The following is an 18,957-nucleotide window of genomic DNA, read 5'->3' as shown; positions in this document are numbered from 1 at the left end:
TTTAAAATGTCTTTCAATTTGGATTTCTCATGACTAGATCCAGGCTATGTAGTTTTGGCTGAAATCCTATGTTAGTGATAGATACTATGTCCTTCTCAGAATATATACATGGAGATGCAAAGTATCCATTAGTCTTATTTTGGTTCTGTTTAAGTCCATAAGCCCACTGTATAGTTACTGCTTTTCTTTTTGTAATAAATAATGTAGGGAAATACTTTCAAACTTAGATTCCCCAAAATTTAGCAGTCATTAATGATTCTTGCCTAGCCTGCATCCTTCTTCACACTGATGGTTGAAAATGGTGTTTTCTAACTTCCTTATTGCCTCTGTGTTTATCAGGGAGCATTCTAGTGTAGAAGGAAGAACTTTTCCTTCTCCCCTCTTTATTATTGGTATAAACTCATGGTTTATTTCCTTGAACTTCAGGCTATAATTTTTATAGTTTTTATTTATTTTCATGCTCAAATGGTTGCAAATTTGGCTAGTGAGAATCCCCTCATACTGGCTTCTGCCTTTTAAATGTATCTGTTATTTTCTGAGCATGTTCTTAGTTAATGGTACAGAGATCCTCTTGTGTTTTTCTTACACCTGCCCTGGAATTAGCCACCTTTCCATTGAGTCCTTATTCCTTTTAGTGGAAAATGGTATTTAAACACAATGAGTAAAGTGTCATTGCTTCTAGGCCCTTACAGCAGAACTGTAAGTGTGTGTGTGTGTGTGTGTGTGTGTGTGTGTGTGTGTGTGTGTGAGAGAGAGAAAGAGAGAGAGAGAGAGAGGTAGGGGGAGGGGGGAGGGAGAGAGGAACAGATACGCAAGCATGCATATGTGAAAATCTTTGAGTTTATATTGTACCTCCAATTCAAGTCTAGCCCCTAAGGATTCTTGCTTTTCTTTCCCTTTTCTATATTTTTGTCTCCCTTTTTCTACATTGAGAACAACATCAATATTGTATACTCACCTGCTGAATCTCAAAATATACACAAAAAGTTTCAGTATTACTTGACCCATACCAGTGAAACAAGATGAATTTGTTCACGATGATGTTCAGGGATTTTCCTTTATATCAAGGATATATGCTCAAAGCACACTCTTCAAAAGTTACTTAGATTAGTTCTTTTTCTTCTTCCTTTAGTGATTTTGTTAATTTGAAATGGGATTGGGTTCATTTGTTTCTATTATCACTCAGTCTTAATTTTTAACCCTCTCTGCATCCTTTTTAAAAACATTATTTAACTTTTTAAATGTGGAATTTCAACATGATTCCCTTTGTTAAAACCATAACATGTGGCCCGGTCAGCATGGCTCAGTGGTTGAGTGTCAACCTATTACCCAGGTGGTCACAGTTTGATTCCCAGTCAGGGCACAGCCCAAGTTACAGGCTCAACCCCTAGTGGGGAGCGTGCATGCAGGAGGCAGCTGATCAGTGATTCTCATCATTGATGTTTCTGTCTCTCTCTCCCTCTTTCTCTCTGAAATAAAAATATACATATAATTTTTAAAAACCATAAGGTGCGCTTCAAGGAGTGACTCGCTCCCCATCTCTTCATCCTGTCTCTCCATCTCTTGTAGACAATCATTTCATTTGTTTTTGGTTTATCCTTTATATTTCTTTTTGCAAAAACATGAAGATACATGCATGTTTTCTTATCCTGCCCCCCGTCCCCTTTCTTACATAAAAGGTAACCTATCTGTGCTCTTTTGTATTTTGCCATTTTCACTTAAAAATATATTCTGGGAATTACCTCATATCAATTCATAGGGATTGTCATTGTTTCACAGCTGCATAGTATTCCATTATGTGTATGTACATAGCTTAGCCAGCAAATAGCCTATATTTGGACATTTGAGGAGTTTCTGATATTTTCAAAATGTAAATAATGCTGCAGTGAATAACGTTGCACATAGGTGTTTTTATGTTGTGGAAGGTGTGTCTTAAGAATAAATTCTCAGAAGTGGGATTGCTGTGTCAGAGGACTAATGCATTGTAGTTTTGTTAAGATATTGTCAATTCCCCTCCATAGGGATTGTTTAATTTTTTATTTCCAGAAATATATGTGACTGTTTCCCCACAACCTCCTTTTTCAGTGTCTTTTGCATAATCAAATGATCTGGTTGGATGAACTGCAGATGTTGGAAGCTGAAGTAGAAGTCTTATATATTGCCAAGCTTTTGAATTTTTGCCAACCTAGATGAGTGAGAAATACATCTCAGTGTTTAAATGGCATTTCTCTTATGAGTGAAGTTGAATTTCTTTCCCTCTTTTTGAGAAAAAAAAATCATTTTAAATCAACTTTATTGACATGTAAATTACATGTAATTAACCTTTTTAAAGCATTCAGTGAGTACTGACAAAGTATACATCTGTGAAACCACCGTCGTACTCAGTCTGTCTTTATACTATGTCTACATGCTATTTCTAATCCTATCTAACAAAAGAGAAACATGGTAATTAGTGTACGACTGCTACCCTTCCCATTGGCTAATCAGGGTGATATGCAAATTAACTGCCAGCCAAGATAGCGGCCGGCAGCCAGGCAGCTTGAAACTAACATGAGGCTTGCTTGCTTCAGTGACGGAGGAAACCAACGTTCCCCGCCTGTCTTGCCGGCCTCTGAGCCTGCAGTTTGAAACATTGTAACAAATATAGAAGCTAAACAAAACCCCAGAAACCTGCTTTCAGCCTGCCAAGATCTCAGAGCTGGAGTTATACATTGTTTTGATTATAGAACCCAAACAAACCAGATACCTGCTTTCTGCAGCAGAGGCCTCAGAACTAGAGTCAGAGCTAAAGCTGGCCCAGAATGAAAAAAGAAAAGAAAAAAAGGAGCAGTTGGGAGCTTCAGTCACCCGTCAGCCTGAAAACAGGCCTCAGCCCCTCACCCAAATTGGCCAGGCACCCCAGTGGGGACCCCCACCCTGAAGGGTGTGTGACCAGCTGCAAACAACCATCATCCCCTCACCCAGGCTGGCCAGCCACCCCAGTGGGGACCCCCACCCTGATCCAAGACACCCTTCAGGGAAAACCAGCCAGCCCCACCCATGCACCAGGCCCCTATCCTATATAGTAAAAGGGTAATATGCCTCCCAGCACCGGGATCAGCGGAGCCGCGAGGCCTCCCAGCACCAGGATCAGCGGAGCCGAGAGGCCTCCGGGCACCAGGATCAGCGTGGCAGGGAGCAGCGCCCAAACCCCCTGATCGCCCTGCGGCTCTGTGTGTGACAGGGGGCGGGGCCACAACCTCCCTATCCGCCTTGACCTGTTCGTGACAGGGGAAGGCACCCCAACCTCCTGATCAGCCCTGCTTTGTGCCTGATAAGGGGGAGCTCCCCAACCCCCTGATTGCCCTGCGGCTCTGTGTGTGACAGGGTGCAGCGCCCCAACCCCCTGATTGGCCCTGCTCTGTGCGTGACGGGGTGGCGCCGCAACCTCCCCATCGACCCTGCCTTGAGTGTGACAGGGGGTGGTGCCCCAACCCCCCAATCAGCCCTACCCTGAGCGTGACTGAGGGTGGCATCACAACCTCCCAATCCGCCCTGCTCTGTGCATGACAGAGGGCGGCGCCCCAACTCCCCAATTGGCCCTGCTCTGAGCCGACCAGGGGCTGCACCTAGGGATTGGGCCTGCCCTCTGCCACCCGGGAGCAGGCCTAAGCCAGCAGGTCGTTATCTCCCGAGGGGTCCCAGACTACGAGAGGGCACAGGCCAGGCTGAGGGACCCCCCTCCCCCCCCCCCCAAGTGCACAAATTTTTGTGCACCGGGCCTCTAGTCTATATAATAAAAGGGTAATATGCAAATCAACTGAATGGCAGAATGACTGGTCGCTATGATGCACACTGACCACCAGGGGGCAGACGCTCAATGCAAGAGCTGCCCCCTGGTGGTCAGTGCGCTCCCACAGGGGGAGCGCTGCTCAACCAGAAGCTGTGTGAGTGCAGCTGTGGTGGCACGAGCCTCTCCCGCCTCGGAGGCAGCACTAAGGAGCAGCAAGCAGGCAGGTGGTAAGGACCGAGGGCTCCCAGACTGTGAGAGGGCGCAGGCAGGGCTGAGGGATCCCCTCCCCCCTCCGAGTGCTTGAATTTTCATGCACCGGGCCTCTAATATGTTTATAAGTGCCTGTGTTTGCTTTGTTTTTTGTGTTTGGTTACTTCTACTGGTTTTAAGACCTACATAGACTGAATAACCATTACCACAATCAGGATTGTGACTATTGTACTAAACACTTTCATCAACCCCAAATTACCATGTGTCACTCCTTTGTAGTCAATCCCTGTCCCACTCTAATCTCAGGCAGCAATTAATCTTTCCTCTATCCCTATACTTTTACCTCTTCCACAATCTTGTACACAGTAACTGGACTCACAGAGTAGAATCAGCCAAGACTGTTTCTTTTTCTCAGTGTAATGCCTTTGAAATTCATCTCTGTTTTGTTCATTTTATTGCTCTGTGGGAAGTTTACAGACATTTTTTTCTTCAAATAGTTATTCTGCGGTGCATTCTTTGTCTTCTGGAATTTAAATGACAGCAATGTTATGCATTTTCTTACTGTCCCACAGACCCCTGAGGCTCTCTTCTTATTTCCTCTCTCTCTTCTCTCTCTCTTACCCTGTCTCTATCTTCCTCCTCTCTTGTTCAGGTAGAATGAAAAACACACACGCATAAAGAAGGATAATTTCCCCACTCTATTTTTTAAAGGCCACCTGACTCCTGCTCTTCAGACCAGAAAGAGGGGGCTTATTTAGAAGCTCCTCGTATTTGCACCCAGTGCACAGACACATGTTTCTGGTTTCAGGCTGTCTCTGCGTCTAGGCCAGGATGTTGGAGGAAATAAAAATGCAGGGAACTTCCCGCCAATTTGGTAGAACTTGGAGTTCCAGTGTTAACTGCAAGCTTGTTCTTCTGCTCAAGCCCTCAGATAGCGTGGCTAGGAGCCCCAGCCAGGATTCTTCTCTGCATGCTATGGGAGAAACAGAGTGAGGTCTACACATTTGAGAACAGTTCACATGGAAGATTATTTAGAGAAATTTTTCAAGAAAGAATGGAAGAACCAGTGAAGAATGTGGATAAACTAGGTTTTTTACCATTTCTTCATGTTACCAAAAATGTTCTTTAAACCAGACCTCTAATATGTTTTCCACATCTCAATTTGGACATGACTTTTTAGTAAGTATAGATTTCAAAACCAATGTTTTCTTTTTAATATCAGTTTTTGAAGTGCTACAGACATTTTAATGTATTATCTGGACATTTTGACCTAGTGAATGTGACTTATGGTTCTGATAACTCTCATTTTGAAGAAAATTTATAATTATTATTGAATGATCCTCATAAACTTGAGTTTTAATATAGATATTTCTTAAACTTCTTGTCTTTAATCAATTATTTCTCTCTCTCTCTCTTTTTCTTTTCTTGTTGGTTTAAAAACAATAGAAATTTATTCTCTCACAGGTCTGGAAGCAAGAAGTCAAATATCAAGGTGTCAGTAGCTTTCTGTCTCTTCTGGCTTCTGGTGGTGGCTGGCAGTCCTTAGAGCTCCTTGGCCTGGAGCTGCTTTCCTCCAGCCTCTGCCTCTCTCTTCACATGAGTTGTCCCTGTGTGTCTGTGACTGTGTTTTCAGTGACTTCTAATAAAGACACCAGTCAGTGGATTAGGGCTCATCTTCATCCAGTACGACCTAAAATTGACTAATTACATCTGCAAAGAACTTATTTCCAAATAAAGCCACATTCATAGGTATCAGAATTTAAGACTTATATGATTTTACTCATATGTGGAATCTAATGAACAAAATGAACTAATAAGCAAAATAGAGACAGAGTATAGAAAGCTGGCTGACAGCTGTCAAATTCTTTCTTATAAGAAAAAATCATGCAGAAATAAAACTGACTTAATTAAGGCTATATAAGGCAGCAATGTTTATTATGATTGATTTCTGAGCTTTTTCATCAGATCTATGTTGTCAGTCCCAGATCTCACAAACAAAGATATGCAAATGATGAATGAAAAGGATTGAAGTTTCATTAGTAAAGAGAGAAATACAAAATCTAACGATCATGCAATACCACCAAAATGGCTAAAATGAAAAACACAGACGGTATCAATTATTGGCATGAATATGGGGTAACTGGAACTCCCATACAGGAGTCTTAAATTGGTAGAACCACTTTGGAAAATACACTGAGTGGCCAGATTATTATGACCACCTAACATTTGTAGGCAAATTAGCTATAATTTCGCGCTGAAGTTGCTAGAGGGCCAGATCATTATAAATGTCTGAATAGCACAACATACCTAAGTATCGCTGCTGATCAAGTTCACCCTATCATGTTGATGGCGTATCCCAATGGAGATGGCTTCTTCCAACAAGACAATGCACCATGCCACGGTGCTCATATTGTACAGGAGTGGTTTCAAGAACATGAGGGAGACTTTACCTTGCTTAGGTGGCCCCCACAATCATCAGATCTCAATCCAATTGAGCATTTGTGGGATGAAGTTAAAAGAGCCATCAGGCAGCTGGTTCCACAACCATCAAATCTCACAGAATTGGACAGAGCTATTCATCAGGCATGGTGTCAGATTCCTCACATCACCTTTCAACATCTCGTGGAGTCAGTGCCAAGAAGAATTGCCGCAGCATTGAAGGCAAAAGGTGGCCCAACAAAGTACTGATGGGGTGGTCATAATAATCTGGCCGGTCATAATAATCTGGCCACTCAGTGTAGTTTAACAGTTATCTGTTAAAGCTAGTCCTAAATGTGAAGCTCCTAGGACTAGCAATTTCATCCCTTGGTATATAGCAAACAATATATACATATGTTCACCAAAAAGAATATAAGTTCAAAGTGGCCTGTTTATTATTAGCCTAAAACTGGAAACTACCCATATGTTTATTAACTATAGCTAGTCTAATCATTTGCGTATGGTCACACAGTGGAATACCTTACAGGGTGAGAATGAATGAAGCACAACTACTTGTAACAAAATGACTGAATCTCACAAGCATGATGTTGAACAAAGAAATTTGTATCTTGAGCTGGGTGTTGGTTAGCTTATTATATTCACATTGTGAAAGTTCATTCAGCTATACACTTAGGCTTTGTGCATTTTTCTGTATATATATCAGTAAAAACCATATTAAATGAATTAGATCTTGATTTTTTTTTGGTCTGGTTTTTTTTTTAAAGGTTAACTTTTAATATATTTAATTGTTACTGCCCCTTATCGAACCCTTAAGATCCGTAGTTTTTCAGTTGATTCTGTTGGTTATTATCTATATATATAAAAGCCTAAGCAACTGACTGACCAGTTGACCGGTCGCTATGATGCGCACTGACCACCAGGGAGCAGATGTTCAATGCAGGAGCAGCCCCCTGGCGATAAGTGCAGTCCCATAGCGGGAGCGCTGCTCAGCCAGAAGCTGAGCTCATGGCGCAGCTGCAGCAGCACAAGCCTCTCCCGCCTCTGTGGCAGCACTACCAAGCAGCAGCAGCGGCAGGTGCAGTGGGGCTGGGATGAGCAGGAGTGGCGCCTGGCCCTGTCTCCTCCCTGGCTGCCTGCCGCTTCCTGCACTGCTACATCCCTTGGAGGATGTCGGACTGCAGGGATTGGGCCAGAACCTGCAGTCTGACATCCCCCACGGGGTCCCGGTTTGCGAAAGGGTGCTGGCCAGGCTGAGGGACCCTATCAGTGCACGAATCCATGCACCAGGCCTCTAGATTTTAATAACCAAGAGAGATCTTTTCATCAAAAAACTGGAATGGGTGTAATCTTCAGAAGAATGAACTTTTAAAGCCAAAAACACACCTAATATTTATATTTTTAGACAGCCTAAATATCTTTAAAGGAAAAGTAAGGCATGCTGCATGCTGAGCTAAGAGGGCCTCTGGTTCCCTTGCCCTTCTGTGGGCTCCCAAACCCAGGCAAGTAAAGGAACCCAAATAGATTGGCCTTTGTGTTGACCCTTTTAAGTGAGTAATCTTTCATATTAAATTCATAATAAATGTGGACACAGGTAAATATTGGTGATATAATACAATAGTTTGTTCCTCCTCAACCTTTTCGTTTTGTTTTAGACATTTTTTTTGTTGTTTGTTTGTTTTTATGTTTGCAGATCTTTTCACAGATGCTGCTGAGACTGAAAAAATGGCCAGAAGTTTGGAAGATTCTGAAGGGGTTTATTTTGTTCCGTGTTTTAGTGGTTTGCAGGTATGTAAGAAATAGTTAAGGGCAATAAACATTTCTTTCCTCATGCCCACCCCTAAAATTATGTATCTGCCATGCCCTTACCTGAAAATTTGGGTATTTAATCGACTAAGGTAAAAGGTACATTCTAGGGCTAATAAGTTATGGTATGACATAGTATGAATTCCACAAGAAAGCACAGCTAATTCAGCTGGCTTCTGCTTAGAACCCCACCCCTGTGGAAACGAAAAGTCGGCAGGTTTATCATAGAACTTTTACATAAGACCCAGGATTATTTTATCATGACCAAAAGAGTCATTTCCCAGTGAAGGGAAATCTATCAGTAGTTAGAGGAAGTGTATCATTGAGAATTAGAAAAATAATGGACAGATACACACATGCGCCCTCCCCCCACATCTATATGTGTATATTTTACAGTTCTTTATAAGTTATATTAAACTTAAAAAAAAAATTCTTATCCAGCTGGTGTGGCTTAGTAGTTGAGCATCAACCCATGAACCAGGAGGTCACAGTTGGATTCCCAGTTAGGGCACATGTCCAGACTATGGGCTCAATCCCTAGTAGGGCGCATGCAGGAGGCAGCTGATCAATGATTCTCTCTCATCATTGATGTTTCTATCTCTTCCTCTCTCTCTCCCCTTACTCTCTGAAATCAATTTAAAAAAATCAAAAAATTTTATTGTGATATATTATTGGTTACTACCTAATCAAAAAGTGAATTCAGTAAAAAACTTGATTTTATAATACTTAACTTTGTTATTTAATTGAAAGATCTGTGATAATACCTTTAACATGCTTATTGTTATAAAGACTTCATAAAACACTCAGATATATTATTATGAACAAATTCCTCCCTCCCTTTTTTTTGAGAAAGCTTATACCAGTCCTTTTAATCCCCATCTAAATGTTTTTTCCTTTCAAAAAATAAAAATTTCTTTTTTTTCTAATCCATCCCTTGCTCTGGTAATAAGTTACAAAAAAAGTCCCAAATTCAAAAGTTTGGATCATAGAATTTAGAAGCTGGTGAAAAAAAATTAGATCAGAATGGCTTAAGTCTCTAAAAGCACCATATTTCCAAACTAAATTTTCAAAATGAGCATTATTTTAATATCTGTCCTACTTTCTGTGTACTGTACCCTGAGGTCCATAAACTACCTCTAGAACTTCCATTGCATCCTCTGCAGGATGAGGGGAGGCAGCTAAAATACCATCCACCACATCAGAGGGAGTGAATAATTCTGATTGAAGTTTAAGGAGGAAGGTGACATGAATAGTAATCAGCAGAGGTGGGATTTAATTAGGCTATGTGGATCCTCCCCTTTTAAAAAATGTGCTGGTGGACTTTGTGTGACTGTATCTTGTCAACTCTGTGTTTCCCTCCTCTATCAATTCATATACCTGTAAAAAATAATATGTAATAAAATGTATAATAAAAAAATAGAGAAAACTTGCAGATAGGGCTTTAAATTTCATGTTGATCACAAAATGCCCCTGTCCTACCATGACTGCATCCTGGCCGTACTTTGGGGTCGGGAGGGGTGAGGGAAGCCTGCAAAGCCACATATTCCCCAATGTGAAATGGAAGCATTAACTGGAGACCCTAAAGCTAAATTAACAACAATAGTGTGTTGATGGTAAGCTGCTTGGAAAATAGGAGAGAGGTTGCCTATAAGCTGTGTTTATCAACAATTAGAGAAAATGAAGATTAGGGGAATGGAGGGAAGGAAGGGACAAATATAAGTGGTGCTGCCTTTAATTTTAGAATATTGTCACAGCTATAGATGATGGAGGGCAGGATGGTAAAGGTTTCTAATAGCCTCAGTTTCTCAAGGGAGTCTGCCAGCAAAGGGTTGCTGGAGAAGATTTGAGGAGAGTGAGGGTGACGGGGCCAGCCACTTCAGGAAATGGCAGAGGGGTGGGGGAGCAGCAGGCAGTGCGTGGAGCATTACTTGGTGCAGGCTGTTGATGGTGCTCTAGCAGTTTTGCTTAGGGTGCCAAACAGAACTTGGCCAGGTTGTGCTGTCCTATTTGTGGGAGGGCTGCTGATGTAGAGTGTTCACAGCAGGTGTCAGAGGCGAGAATCAGGGTTCTACTTGGCATGAAAGTTCCTGTGATGGTGGCAGCAGAAGAGAGGACAGGACTGTGAGCTAGTGACAGTCTTCAGGGATTAGTCATGCTGCTGTGAGGGTGCATAGAAGTGAGAAGCAGGCTTCCTTGTGTCGCACGCCCCTGAGGATGGATTAGAAAGGGCTCAGGGCCAGCTGTGCAGTTCTGAGTGTTCTGTTTTCCTGCTTCTCTGTACATCTGCTTTTCTCTTCTCATCAGTAGCTTTGCTGGATGTCCTTTCTTCCTAATAACTTCTGCTTGTCATTATTCTCCCTATGCTTTCTGCTTCTTCACAATTTGTAAATACACACAGCCTTTTTCCACCTTTTACATCCTTTTAATTTCATCCTTTAATTCCCATTGATGGTCTTTTTCTCAATGTTTCCTAGTTACAATTTCCAAGGAGGGAGTCTGATTGAGCCACCTTTATTTTTCTAGCTTTGGACAGACTTGAGTCAGTTGTGCTCACTTCTTATCGTTGTGCAGTGGCTGTGGGACTAGGGCTTGAGGTATGGCTGTTTCAGAGAACAGGGCCATGGGTTCAAGCAGTTTCCCTGCAAAGGGATGTGGCCAGCAAGTACTGTGAATGCCATCTCTGGTTCTGGGAGTGACTGGGGTATCTGAGCAGTGGAAAGGAAACACAGCATGACAATGTGCAACCAGGCATGCAAGGGGGCACAGGGAAGTGTCTGCTAACAGTAGAGACACAGTGGCCTAGAGTGGTCAGGGGAGTCGGTATAGTTTCCTTCTGTCCCTGTGGTGTGGAAGCCTGAGGAACCTATACTGAATAGCTACAACTAAAGCCATTTGCCCAACCCAGAGCCAGGTTTGTTACAGCACCCACAAAATAAGTGGAGGGAACTTCTCAGAAGTGGATATGGGTTACGGCAGTGGTCGGCAAACTCATTAGTCAACAGAGCCAAATATCAACAGTACAACAATTGAAATTTCTTTTTTTTATTATTATTATTATTAGTTAAGGTATTACAAATGTGTCCTCATCCCCCCATTAACCCCCAACCTCCCCCCCACACACAAACTCATGCTCCCATCCCCCTGTTGTCCATGTCCATTGGTTTGGCTTATATACATGTATACAAGTCCTTTGGTTGATCTCTTCCCCTTACCCCCGCCCTCCCCTACTTTCCTTCTGGGGATTGATAGCCGGAACGCTGTTTCTCAGTCTTTGAGTCTGTCCCTTTTCATCAGTCTATGTTGTTCTCTATAATCCACAAATGAGTGAGATCATGTGGTATTTATCTTTCTCTACAACAATTGAAATTTCTTTTGAGAGCCAAATTTTTTATTTTTATTTTTTTTTATTATTATTTATTTTTATTGCCGGGAGCCGGTCCATGCTTGCTGTTTCAAGGGACCTGGCATATATGGCATACTGTTCTTAATATGTTTGCTCACCTTCTTGGCACTATGTGTTTTAACCAAGGTCTCTGAGAAAGGTTGTTTCCCCAGGTAGGGATTTTCCCCTGAAGTTAGGGAGGGAATAAAACCTCTTAACTAGTGCCAGGTGGGTAATTAATCACTTTAACTACGAACAATCATGCTTAAGCTACATAATCTTTACTCCCTGGAATGGAGATAAGAAACGCCCTAACCTTTGTAATAGAGATTGATAGGATTGAATCAACTGGTATAAATACAGTTGTAACAAGACAGCAAGACACAGAACTTAGAATACAGAACTTAGAACACAGAACTCAGAAGACAGAACCTACACAGAACCTACAGACAGAAGAACTTCGCTGGAGAGAACATGGCAAAAGATCCTGGACTGAACCTGACTACAGAAATGGGCAAAAGAACCTGACTAGAACCTGGTGACTGAACCTGGCTGGAGAACCTGGACAGAACCTGGCTGGAGAACCTAGCGAGGGAACATGGCTACTGAACCTGGCTGGAGAACCTGGACAGACCCTGGCAGGAGATCCTAAGCAGAACTTCGCTGGAGATCCAGACCAGAACTTGGCTGGAGATCCTGGCTAGAGATCCTGGCTAGGCTGCTGATCAACTGAACGCTGTCTCCGTGTCATTCCTTCTTCGCCGACTCCGTCTACACCTTTGGGGACCCCTGGACCCGCTGGGGCTGGACCCCGGCATTTTATTTTTATTTTTTTATTTATTTTTTTTATTTATTGCTTAAAGTATTACAAAGGGTATTACATATGTGTCCATTTTATCCCCCTGCCCTAGACAGTCCCCTAGCCCCCCCTATCCCCCAGTGTCTTATGTCCATTGGTTATGCTTATATGCATGCATACAAGTCCTTTAGTTGATCTCTTACCCCCCTACCTCCTGCCCCCCAACCCTCCCCGGCCTTCCCGCTGCAGTTTGACAATCTGTTTGAGGCAGCTCTGCCTCTGTATCTATTATTGTTCAAAAGTTTATAATGGTCTCTATGATCCATGAATGAGTGAGATCATGTGATATTTTTCCTTCATTGACTGGCTTATTTCACTTAGCATAATGCTCTCCAGTTCCATCCATGACATTGCAAATGGTAAGAGTTCCTTCCTTTTTAGAGCAGCATAGTATTCCATCGTGTAGATGTACCACAGTTTTCTAATCCATTCATCTACTGATGGGCACTTAGGCTGTTTCCAGATCTTAGCTATGGTGAATTGTGCTGCTATGAACATAGGGGTGCATATATCCTTTCTGATTGGTGTTTCTGGTTTCTTGGGATATATTCCTAGAAGTGGAATCACAGGGTCAAATGGGAGTTCCATTTTCAGTTTTTTGAGGAAACTCCATACTGTCTTCCATAGTGGCTGCACCAGTCTGCATTCCCACCAGCAGTGCACAAGTGTTCCTTTTTCTCCACATCCTCTCCAGCACTTGTCGTTTGTTGATTTGTTGATGATAGCCAGTCTGACAGGCTCATTGTTGTTTTGATTTGCATCTCTCGGATGATTAGTGACTTTGAGCATGTTTTCATATGTCTCTTGGCTTTCTGAATGTCCTCTTTTGAAAGGTGTCTATTTAGGTCCTTTGCCCATTTTTTGATTGGATCGTTTATCTTCCTTTTGTTAAGTTGTATGAGTTCCCTATAAATTTTGGAGATTAGGCCCTTATCAGATATGACATTGGAAAATATGTTTTCCCACACAGTGGGTTTTCTCGTTGTTTTGTTGATGGTTTCTTTTGCTGTGCAGAAGCTTTTTATTCTGATGTAGTCCCATTTGTTCATTTTCTCTTTAGTTTCAAGTGCCCTAGGAGCTGTATCAGTGAAGAAATTGCTTCGGCATATGTCTGAGATTTTGTTGCCTTTGGATTCTTCTAGAATTTTTATGGTTTCCTGTCGTACATTTAAGTCCTTTATCCATTTTGAGTTTATTTTTGTGTATGGTGTAAGTTGGTGGTCTAGTTTCATTTTCTTGCGTATATCTGTCCAATTTTCCCAACACCATTTATTGAAGAGACTATCTTGACTCCATTGTATGTTCTTGCCTCCTTTGTCAAATATTAATTGAGCATATTGGTTCGGGCCGATTTCTGGGCTCTCTAATCTATTCCATTGATCTATATGCCTATTCTTGTGCCAGTACCAGGCAGTTTTGAGAACAGTTGAGAGCCAAATTTTTTAAACTTAAACTATATAAACTATACCGACTTCTGCGCATGGGCCATGGAGTTTCAATCTCACTGTACGTGTGCACCCGCACGTGGTATTTTGTGGAAGAGCCACACTCAAGGGGCCAAAGAGCCGCATGTGGCTTGCGAGCCGCAGTTTGCCGACCACTGGGTTAGGGGAATCTATTTACAATAGAAGGAAGCATTTAGATGGTGCATTGAAAGGATTGTGAAGAAAGTTAGTAGTAGTGGGAGGGGGGTGGGTAAAATAAAGATTGTAGTGGTAGCTAAGCTGTGAATTCTTACCGCATGTCAGGCTCTGTCCTAAATTTTTCACATGCATTATCTCATTTACTCCTCAGTAACACATGAGATACTCTTTGGATCCTGTTCTGAAGACCGGAGATTTGAGGGTTAGCTGTTAAATCACTTGCCCAATCTCACACACTACTGAGCAGCAGCTCTGGTTTTAGGATTAAATGTCCTGACTCCTGGGTCCAGGTTATAGTCACCTCTGCCATACTCTCTCATGGCAGAGTGTAGATACCAAGACAGCAGAATGACACAGCAGGTACCAGAGGAATGCACTGTCAGGTCACGGTGGACTGGGACAGAGGCCTGCTCACATTCACTGCCCACAAGGCCCCACACCTGGGCCAAGGTCCCCATGGTGAGAGGCCTGCCAGCTGGACAGTCTGTGCATGGCAGGGCAGGGCAGGGCAGGAGTCTGCAAGTTTTGCTTAGGGTACCAAACAGAACTTGGCCGGGTTGTGCTGTCCTGGTTGGTGGTTGGTTCTGGGAGGCCCACTCGGTGGCAGTGGCACTGATATATTGGAAGGGTGACTGGTGGCTGTCTGCTCTGACTAGGTATGAGCAGGACCTGAAAAGGACCTTCCCAGTGTTTTTTTTCTGCCATATCATTCCAGAGAGAGTCCCTTGGGATAACTAATGCAGGGATATTGTAACCTATCAAGGGATTTTTAGGCTTCAGTGGAATTTATTACCCCTAAAATTGGTGTATTAGTTATAGTAAATTATGTTCATAGTTATTTGTATAAAAGTGATTTCAAGCCATTCATATCAGAATTTTATGTGGTAGATTGGAAGAAGTAAATTTTTTTTGCAGAGAAACCCCATAGCATCTTCGGGACTAAATGAATTGGCAGAGTCTAGCCCAGCCGTGGGCAAACTATGGCCCGCGGGCCAGATCCGGCCCGTTCGGCTATTCTATCCGGCCCGCGGAGCCGAAAGAGCGGAGGGTTCTGTTGCTCTACCCTCCGCTCCTTCACCAGCAGCAGTGTTAACATGTATTAGTTCACACAAACACTCCATCCATGCTTTTGTTCCGGCTCTCCGGTCCAGTTTAAGAACCCATTGTGGCCCTCGAGTCAAAAAGTTTGCCCACCCCTGGTCTAGCCTATCTTTGTAGGCCAGCTTCACTGTATAAATCAACTTTTACTGAGTGAATCATCAAAAGATATTAATGAACTTGAAAATTACCAAGGTAAATTCACAATAGGAGGAAAATTATAGCTACGGTAAAGATAAGATATAATGTAGAATTTCTTCAGTTAAGTAATTAGGAAAAGTATTGTTTGTTCATTGATTCAATGTGTATCAATGAGCAGATGTGTGTGGATCTCCTATGGAGGGCCACAGACAGTGGAGTTTCCACAAACACACATACATACCTGTGATTATAAACTGTGGCACCTGATGTAATGGGAAGTTAGAGGCTTTCACAGAAACATATCATTGAGGACTGGTCTAGTCTCTGGCGTCAGTAACTTTCCTGGAGGAAGCTGAGCCAAGTTTTAGAGTGGTAGTAAGATTGACTAGGGAAAGGGGGCGGTAGAAAGTTTTCCAGGTAAAGAGATGATATGTGAGTGCTTGAAACTAGCAGGTACTTTTTCTAGGGACCATCAGTTCCTGACAGCACTGGCATGTCCCTGTCATGACCTTATGTAAGTGTGCCGGAACTCCTCTGTCTGCTTCCCCGTGAGACTGCAAGCCTGGCAGGAATCTGTTTTCTGTTCCAAAATTGTCTTGCATTTCAAAGATGAATACAAATTTCATCTGATGAATACACATTTCATCTGATGAATACATCCAGCTCAAGATTTTGACTCTTTAAAAGAAATTTGTGTAATCCTCACTCAAGGTTATGTTTATTCATTTTGGAAAGAGGGGAATAGGGAGAGAGAGAGAGAGAGAGAGAGAGAGAGAGAGAGAGAGAGAGAGAGAGAGAGAGAGAGAGAGAGAGAGAGAGAGAGAGAGAGAGAGAGATATCAGTTGCCTCCAGTGATCAAACCTGCAACTTAGGTATGTGTCCTGATCGGAAATGGAACCCACAATCTTTTGGTATACAGGATGACACTCCAACCCACTGAGGCACACCAACCAGGGCAAGATTTTGACTCTTTTTAAAGACAGATGTTAGGCTGGGTCATTTCTCATATTAGACAACAAGACTGTAAGCTAAGAAATTGAGTACTCGATTGAGTGTCTGGTGACAAATTGGGTATAAGTTATGACACTGAAAAACACATTTTTTGCATTATTGTTCTTTATCTTGAGTCTAACTTATGTCCTCGAAAAGCTCCTTTATGCAGTGCACAACTTTATGTGTAAAAACCTTACAACTGGAGAGAAGGGGGTACAAGGACTATTTTTCATTGCCTTCATTAATAAAGCTGGGCTGTTAATAATTGGTCACTCTGTACCGCAGTGCCTTTTCTTGGTATGAGCTCAAACAGAAGGCCCAGGTAAGTCCCATGTCAGTTCTCAAACTTGCTCAAGCCCTTTTAAAAAGTTATGGTAATATTTAATATAATTTTGGACTGTTATTTATTTTAAAGCTACTTAACTATAATAGGGATTTTTTTTCTAATGTGTTCATTTTTATTGAATAATATGTCTTTAAGTCTATAGATGTGACTTAGAACAATAATAATACATTCTTACTATCTCTTACTTTAGGCTCCATTAAATGACCCCTGTGCATGTGCCTCTTTTATGGGTTTGAAGCCTTCCACTAGTAAATACCATCTTGTACGAGCAATATTGGAGTCCATAGCTTTCAGGTACCAAAAGCTGCTCTAAACTCCTTTCTCCCCTTATGGTATTCCCGTTTTCTTTTATTAGCTTCTATAAAACTAGAAATTTCATAATTTTAATCAAGGATTTATACCTTTAATTCATACTACATATGACATAGTCTGTTCTTACTGCTAATTTTCATATCATTTTTTATTTTTTCATATTAAATAGTACTAGTACCACTTAGATTTGATATATGAAAATTAATGGTTTTTAAAAATATCCAATTTCCTAAGCATAAGAGGTTTAAAATTTGGACTTTCAAAGGTTTTTGTATTCATGAAGGAGAATTTTAATATGCTTCTGTGATACTCAAAGATTGAATTATCAAAATTATTTTTATGTATATTTTCCAGTGCTCTTTTTTTTATGAGGCAGGTGTAGCTTATTAAAATTAAGAATGTGGCTATCATGAATATTGAAAATTCAAATGTTTAAAATAAAATTTCCTGTGATTATAAAATGACTAGAGGCCTGGTGCACAAAACTTGTGCACTTTGGGGAGGGGGCGTCCCTTAGCCCAGCCTGCACCCTCTCACAGTCCGGGAGCCCTTGGGGAATGTCCAACTGCCTGCTTAGGTCCCCTCGCAGGGAGTGGGCCTAAGCCAGCAATTGGACATCCCCAGCCAGCGCTGCTACGGAGGTGGGAGAGACTCCTGCCACCACCACTGCACTTGCCAGCCATGAGCCCAGCTTTTGGCTGAGCGGTGCTCCCCCGTGGGAACACACTAGCCACCCCGGGGCAGCTCCTGTGTTGAGTGTCTGCCCTGTGGTGGTCAGTGTGCATCATAGCGACCGATTGTTCTGCCGTCGGGCCGAAATTGGCTCTCTGACATCCCCTAAGGGGTCCCGGATTGTGAGAGGGTGCAGGCCAGGCCAAGGGACCCCACCAGTGCACAATCGGGGCTGGGGAGGGACACGGGAGGGCTCCAGGGCATGTCTGGCCTGTCTTGCTCTGTCCTGATCGGTCGGATCCCAGCAGCAAGCTAACCTACCGGTCAGAGCGTCTGCCCCCTGGTGGTCAGTGCACCTCATAGCGAGCAGTTGAGCAGCCTTAGCATATCATTAGCATATTATGCTTTGATTGTTGAACATCCTACTAGACAACCAGACACTTAGCATATTAGGCTTTTATTATATAGGATTAGTTCTATATTTAATTAATTCTGTAAGATATAATTTATGGCATGCCATCTTAATAGCTATCTATTAAACGGATGCTTGTTTTGTATTTTTATTTGTAGGAACAGTTATAGATAAAATTCAGTTTGAAAATAAAAATTGTGCTCTTTTGTATGGAGGTGAGAAGCACAAGCCTTGAGCCTCTTATTTATTTGAACATCTGTTACCCATTTCTAGTTAGCAGAACATATTTCTTTAATACCTTTTTGCATACTTTATATATATATTATGTACATAAAACCATAGTTTATATTTTTATAGATTAGAAAAATAGAGAATTACTATGATTTCAATTTTATCTACATAGTTATCTTATTTTTTTAACTAGAAACAAGCAGTTATATGAGGTGATGCAGAAAGAGATCCGTATTCCCGTGACAAAAATCCGGTATGTATGCTTTGTTTCTAATAGAAGTAATTAGAAATTGGAAGGAAGTGGTAGCTACCATGAGTATTTCCATCATTAGGGTTTTTCAGTATTTCAAAAAGAACTTAAACCTAGATCCTTTGCAACAAAATTCTTGAACATAGGGTTTTGACGAGGAATGAAAAGTCGATTTGGGATTTATGGAGAATATAACACACTTTGGAATTTGGGAAGATCTTAGCACCCATATTATAAAAATCTTTAAAACCACTTTTGGGCGTGTGGCTGTCCTTTTGGCATAGAAGCATCAAATTTTCTTTGCTAGAATGTCCAAATGAATTTGTATGTTGGCTCAGTTCACTTGGTCTGTTTTGAACAAATAGAGTAGGTGGAAAAACTGATAGCAGGAATA

At 41.9% G+C, this 18,957-nt stretch overlaps 1 protein-coding gene across 11 annotated transcripts in view; it reads left to right on the top strand.

Annotated features, from left to right (window-relative positions):
* Positions 1-18,957, top strand: part of GK5 (glycerol kinase 5) — a 140,048-nt gene that overhangs the window by 108,524 nt on the left and 12,567 nt on the right. For all 11 annotated transcript variants that reach the window (XM_036347505.1, XM_036347500.1, XM_036347502.1 and 8 more), the window contains 3 exons: positions 8,112-8,206; positions 16,877-16,980; positions 18,507-18,566. In XM_036347505.1, coding sequence (XP_036203398.1) covers positions 8,112-8,206; positions 16,877-16,980; positions 18,507-18,566 — 259 coding nt within the window. The remainder of the gene's footprint in view (positions 1-8,111; positions 8,207-16,876; positions 16,981-18,506; positions 18,567-18,957) is intronic.

This window comes from Myotis myotis, unplaced genomic scaffold (genome assembly GCF_014108235.1).
Source record: "Myotis myotis isolate mMyoMyo1 unplaced genomic scaffold, mMyoMyo1.p scaffold_m19_p_2, whole genome shotgun sequence".
Taxonomy (NCBI): Eukaryota; Metazoa; Chordata; class Mammalia; order Chiroptera; family Vespertilionidae; genus Myotis; species Myotis myotis.
The sequence above is the reverse complement of the archived record's forward strand: the minus strand, read 5'-3'. Positions and strand labels throughout refer to the sequence as shown.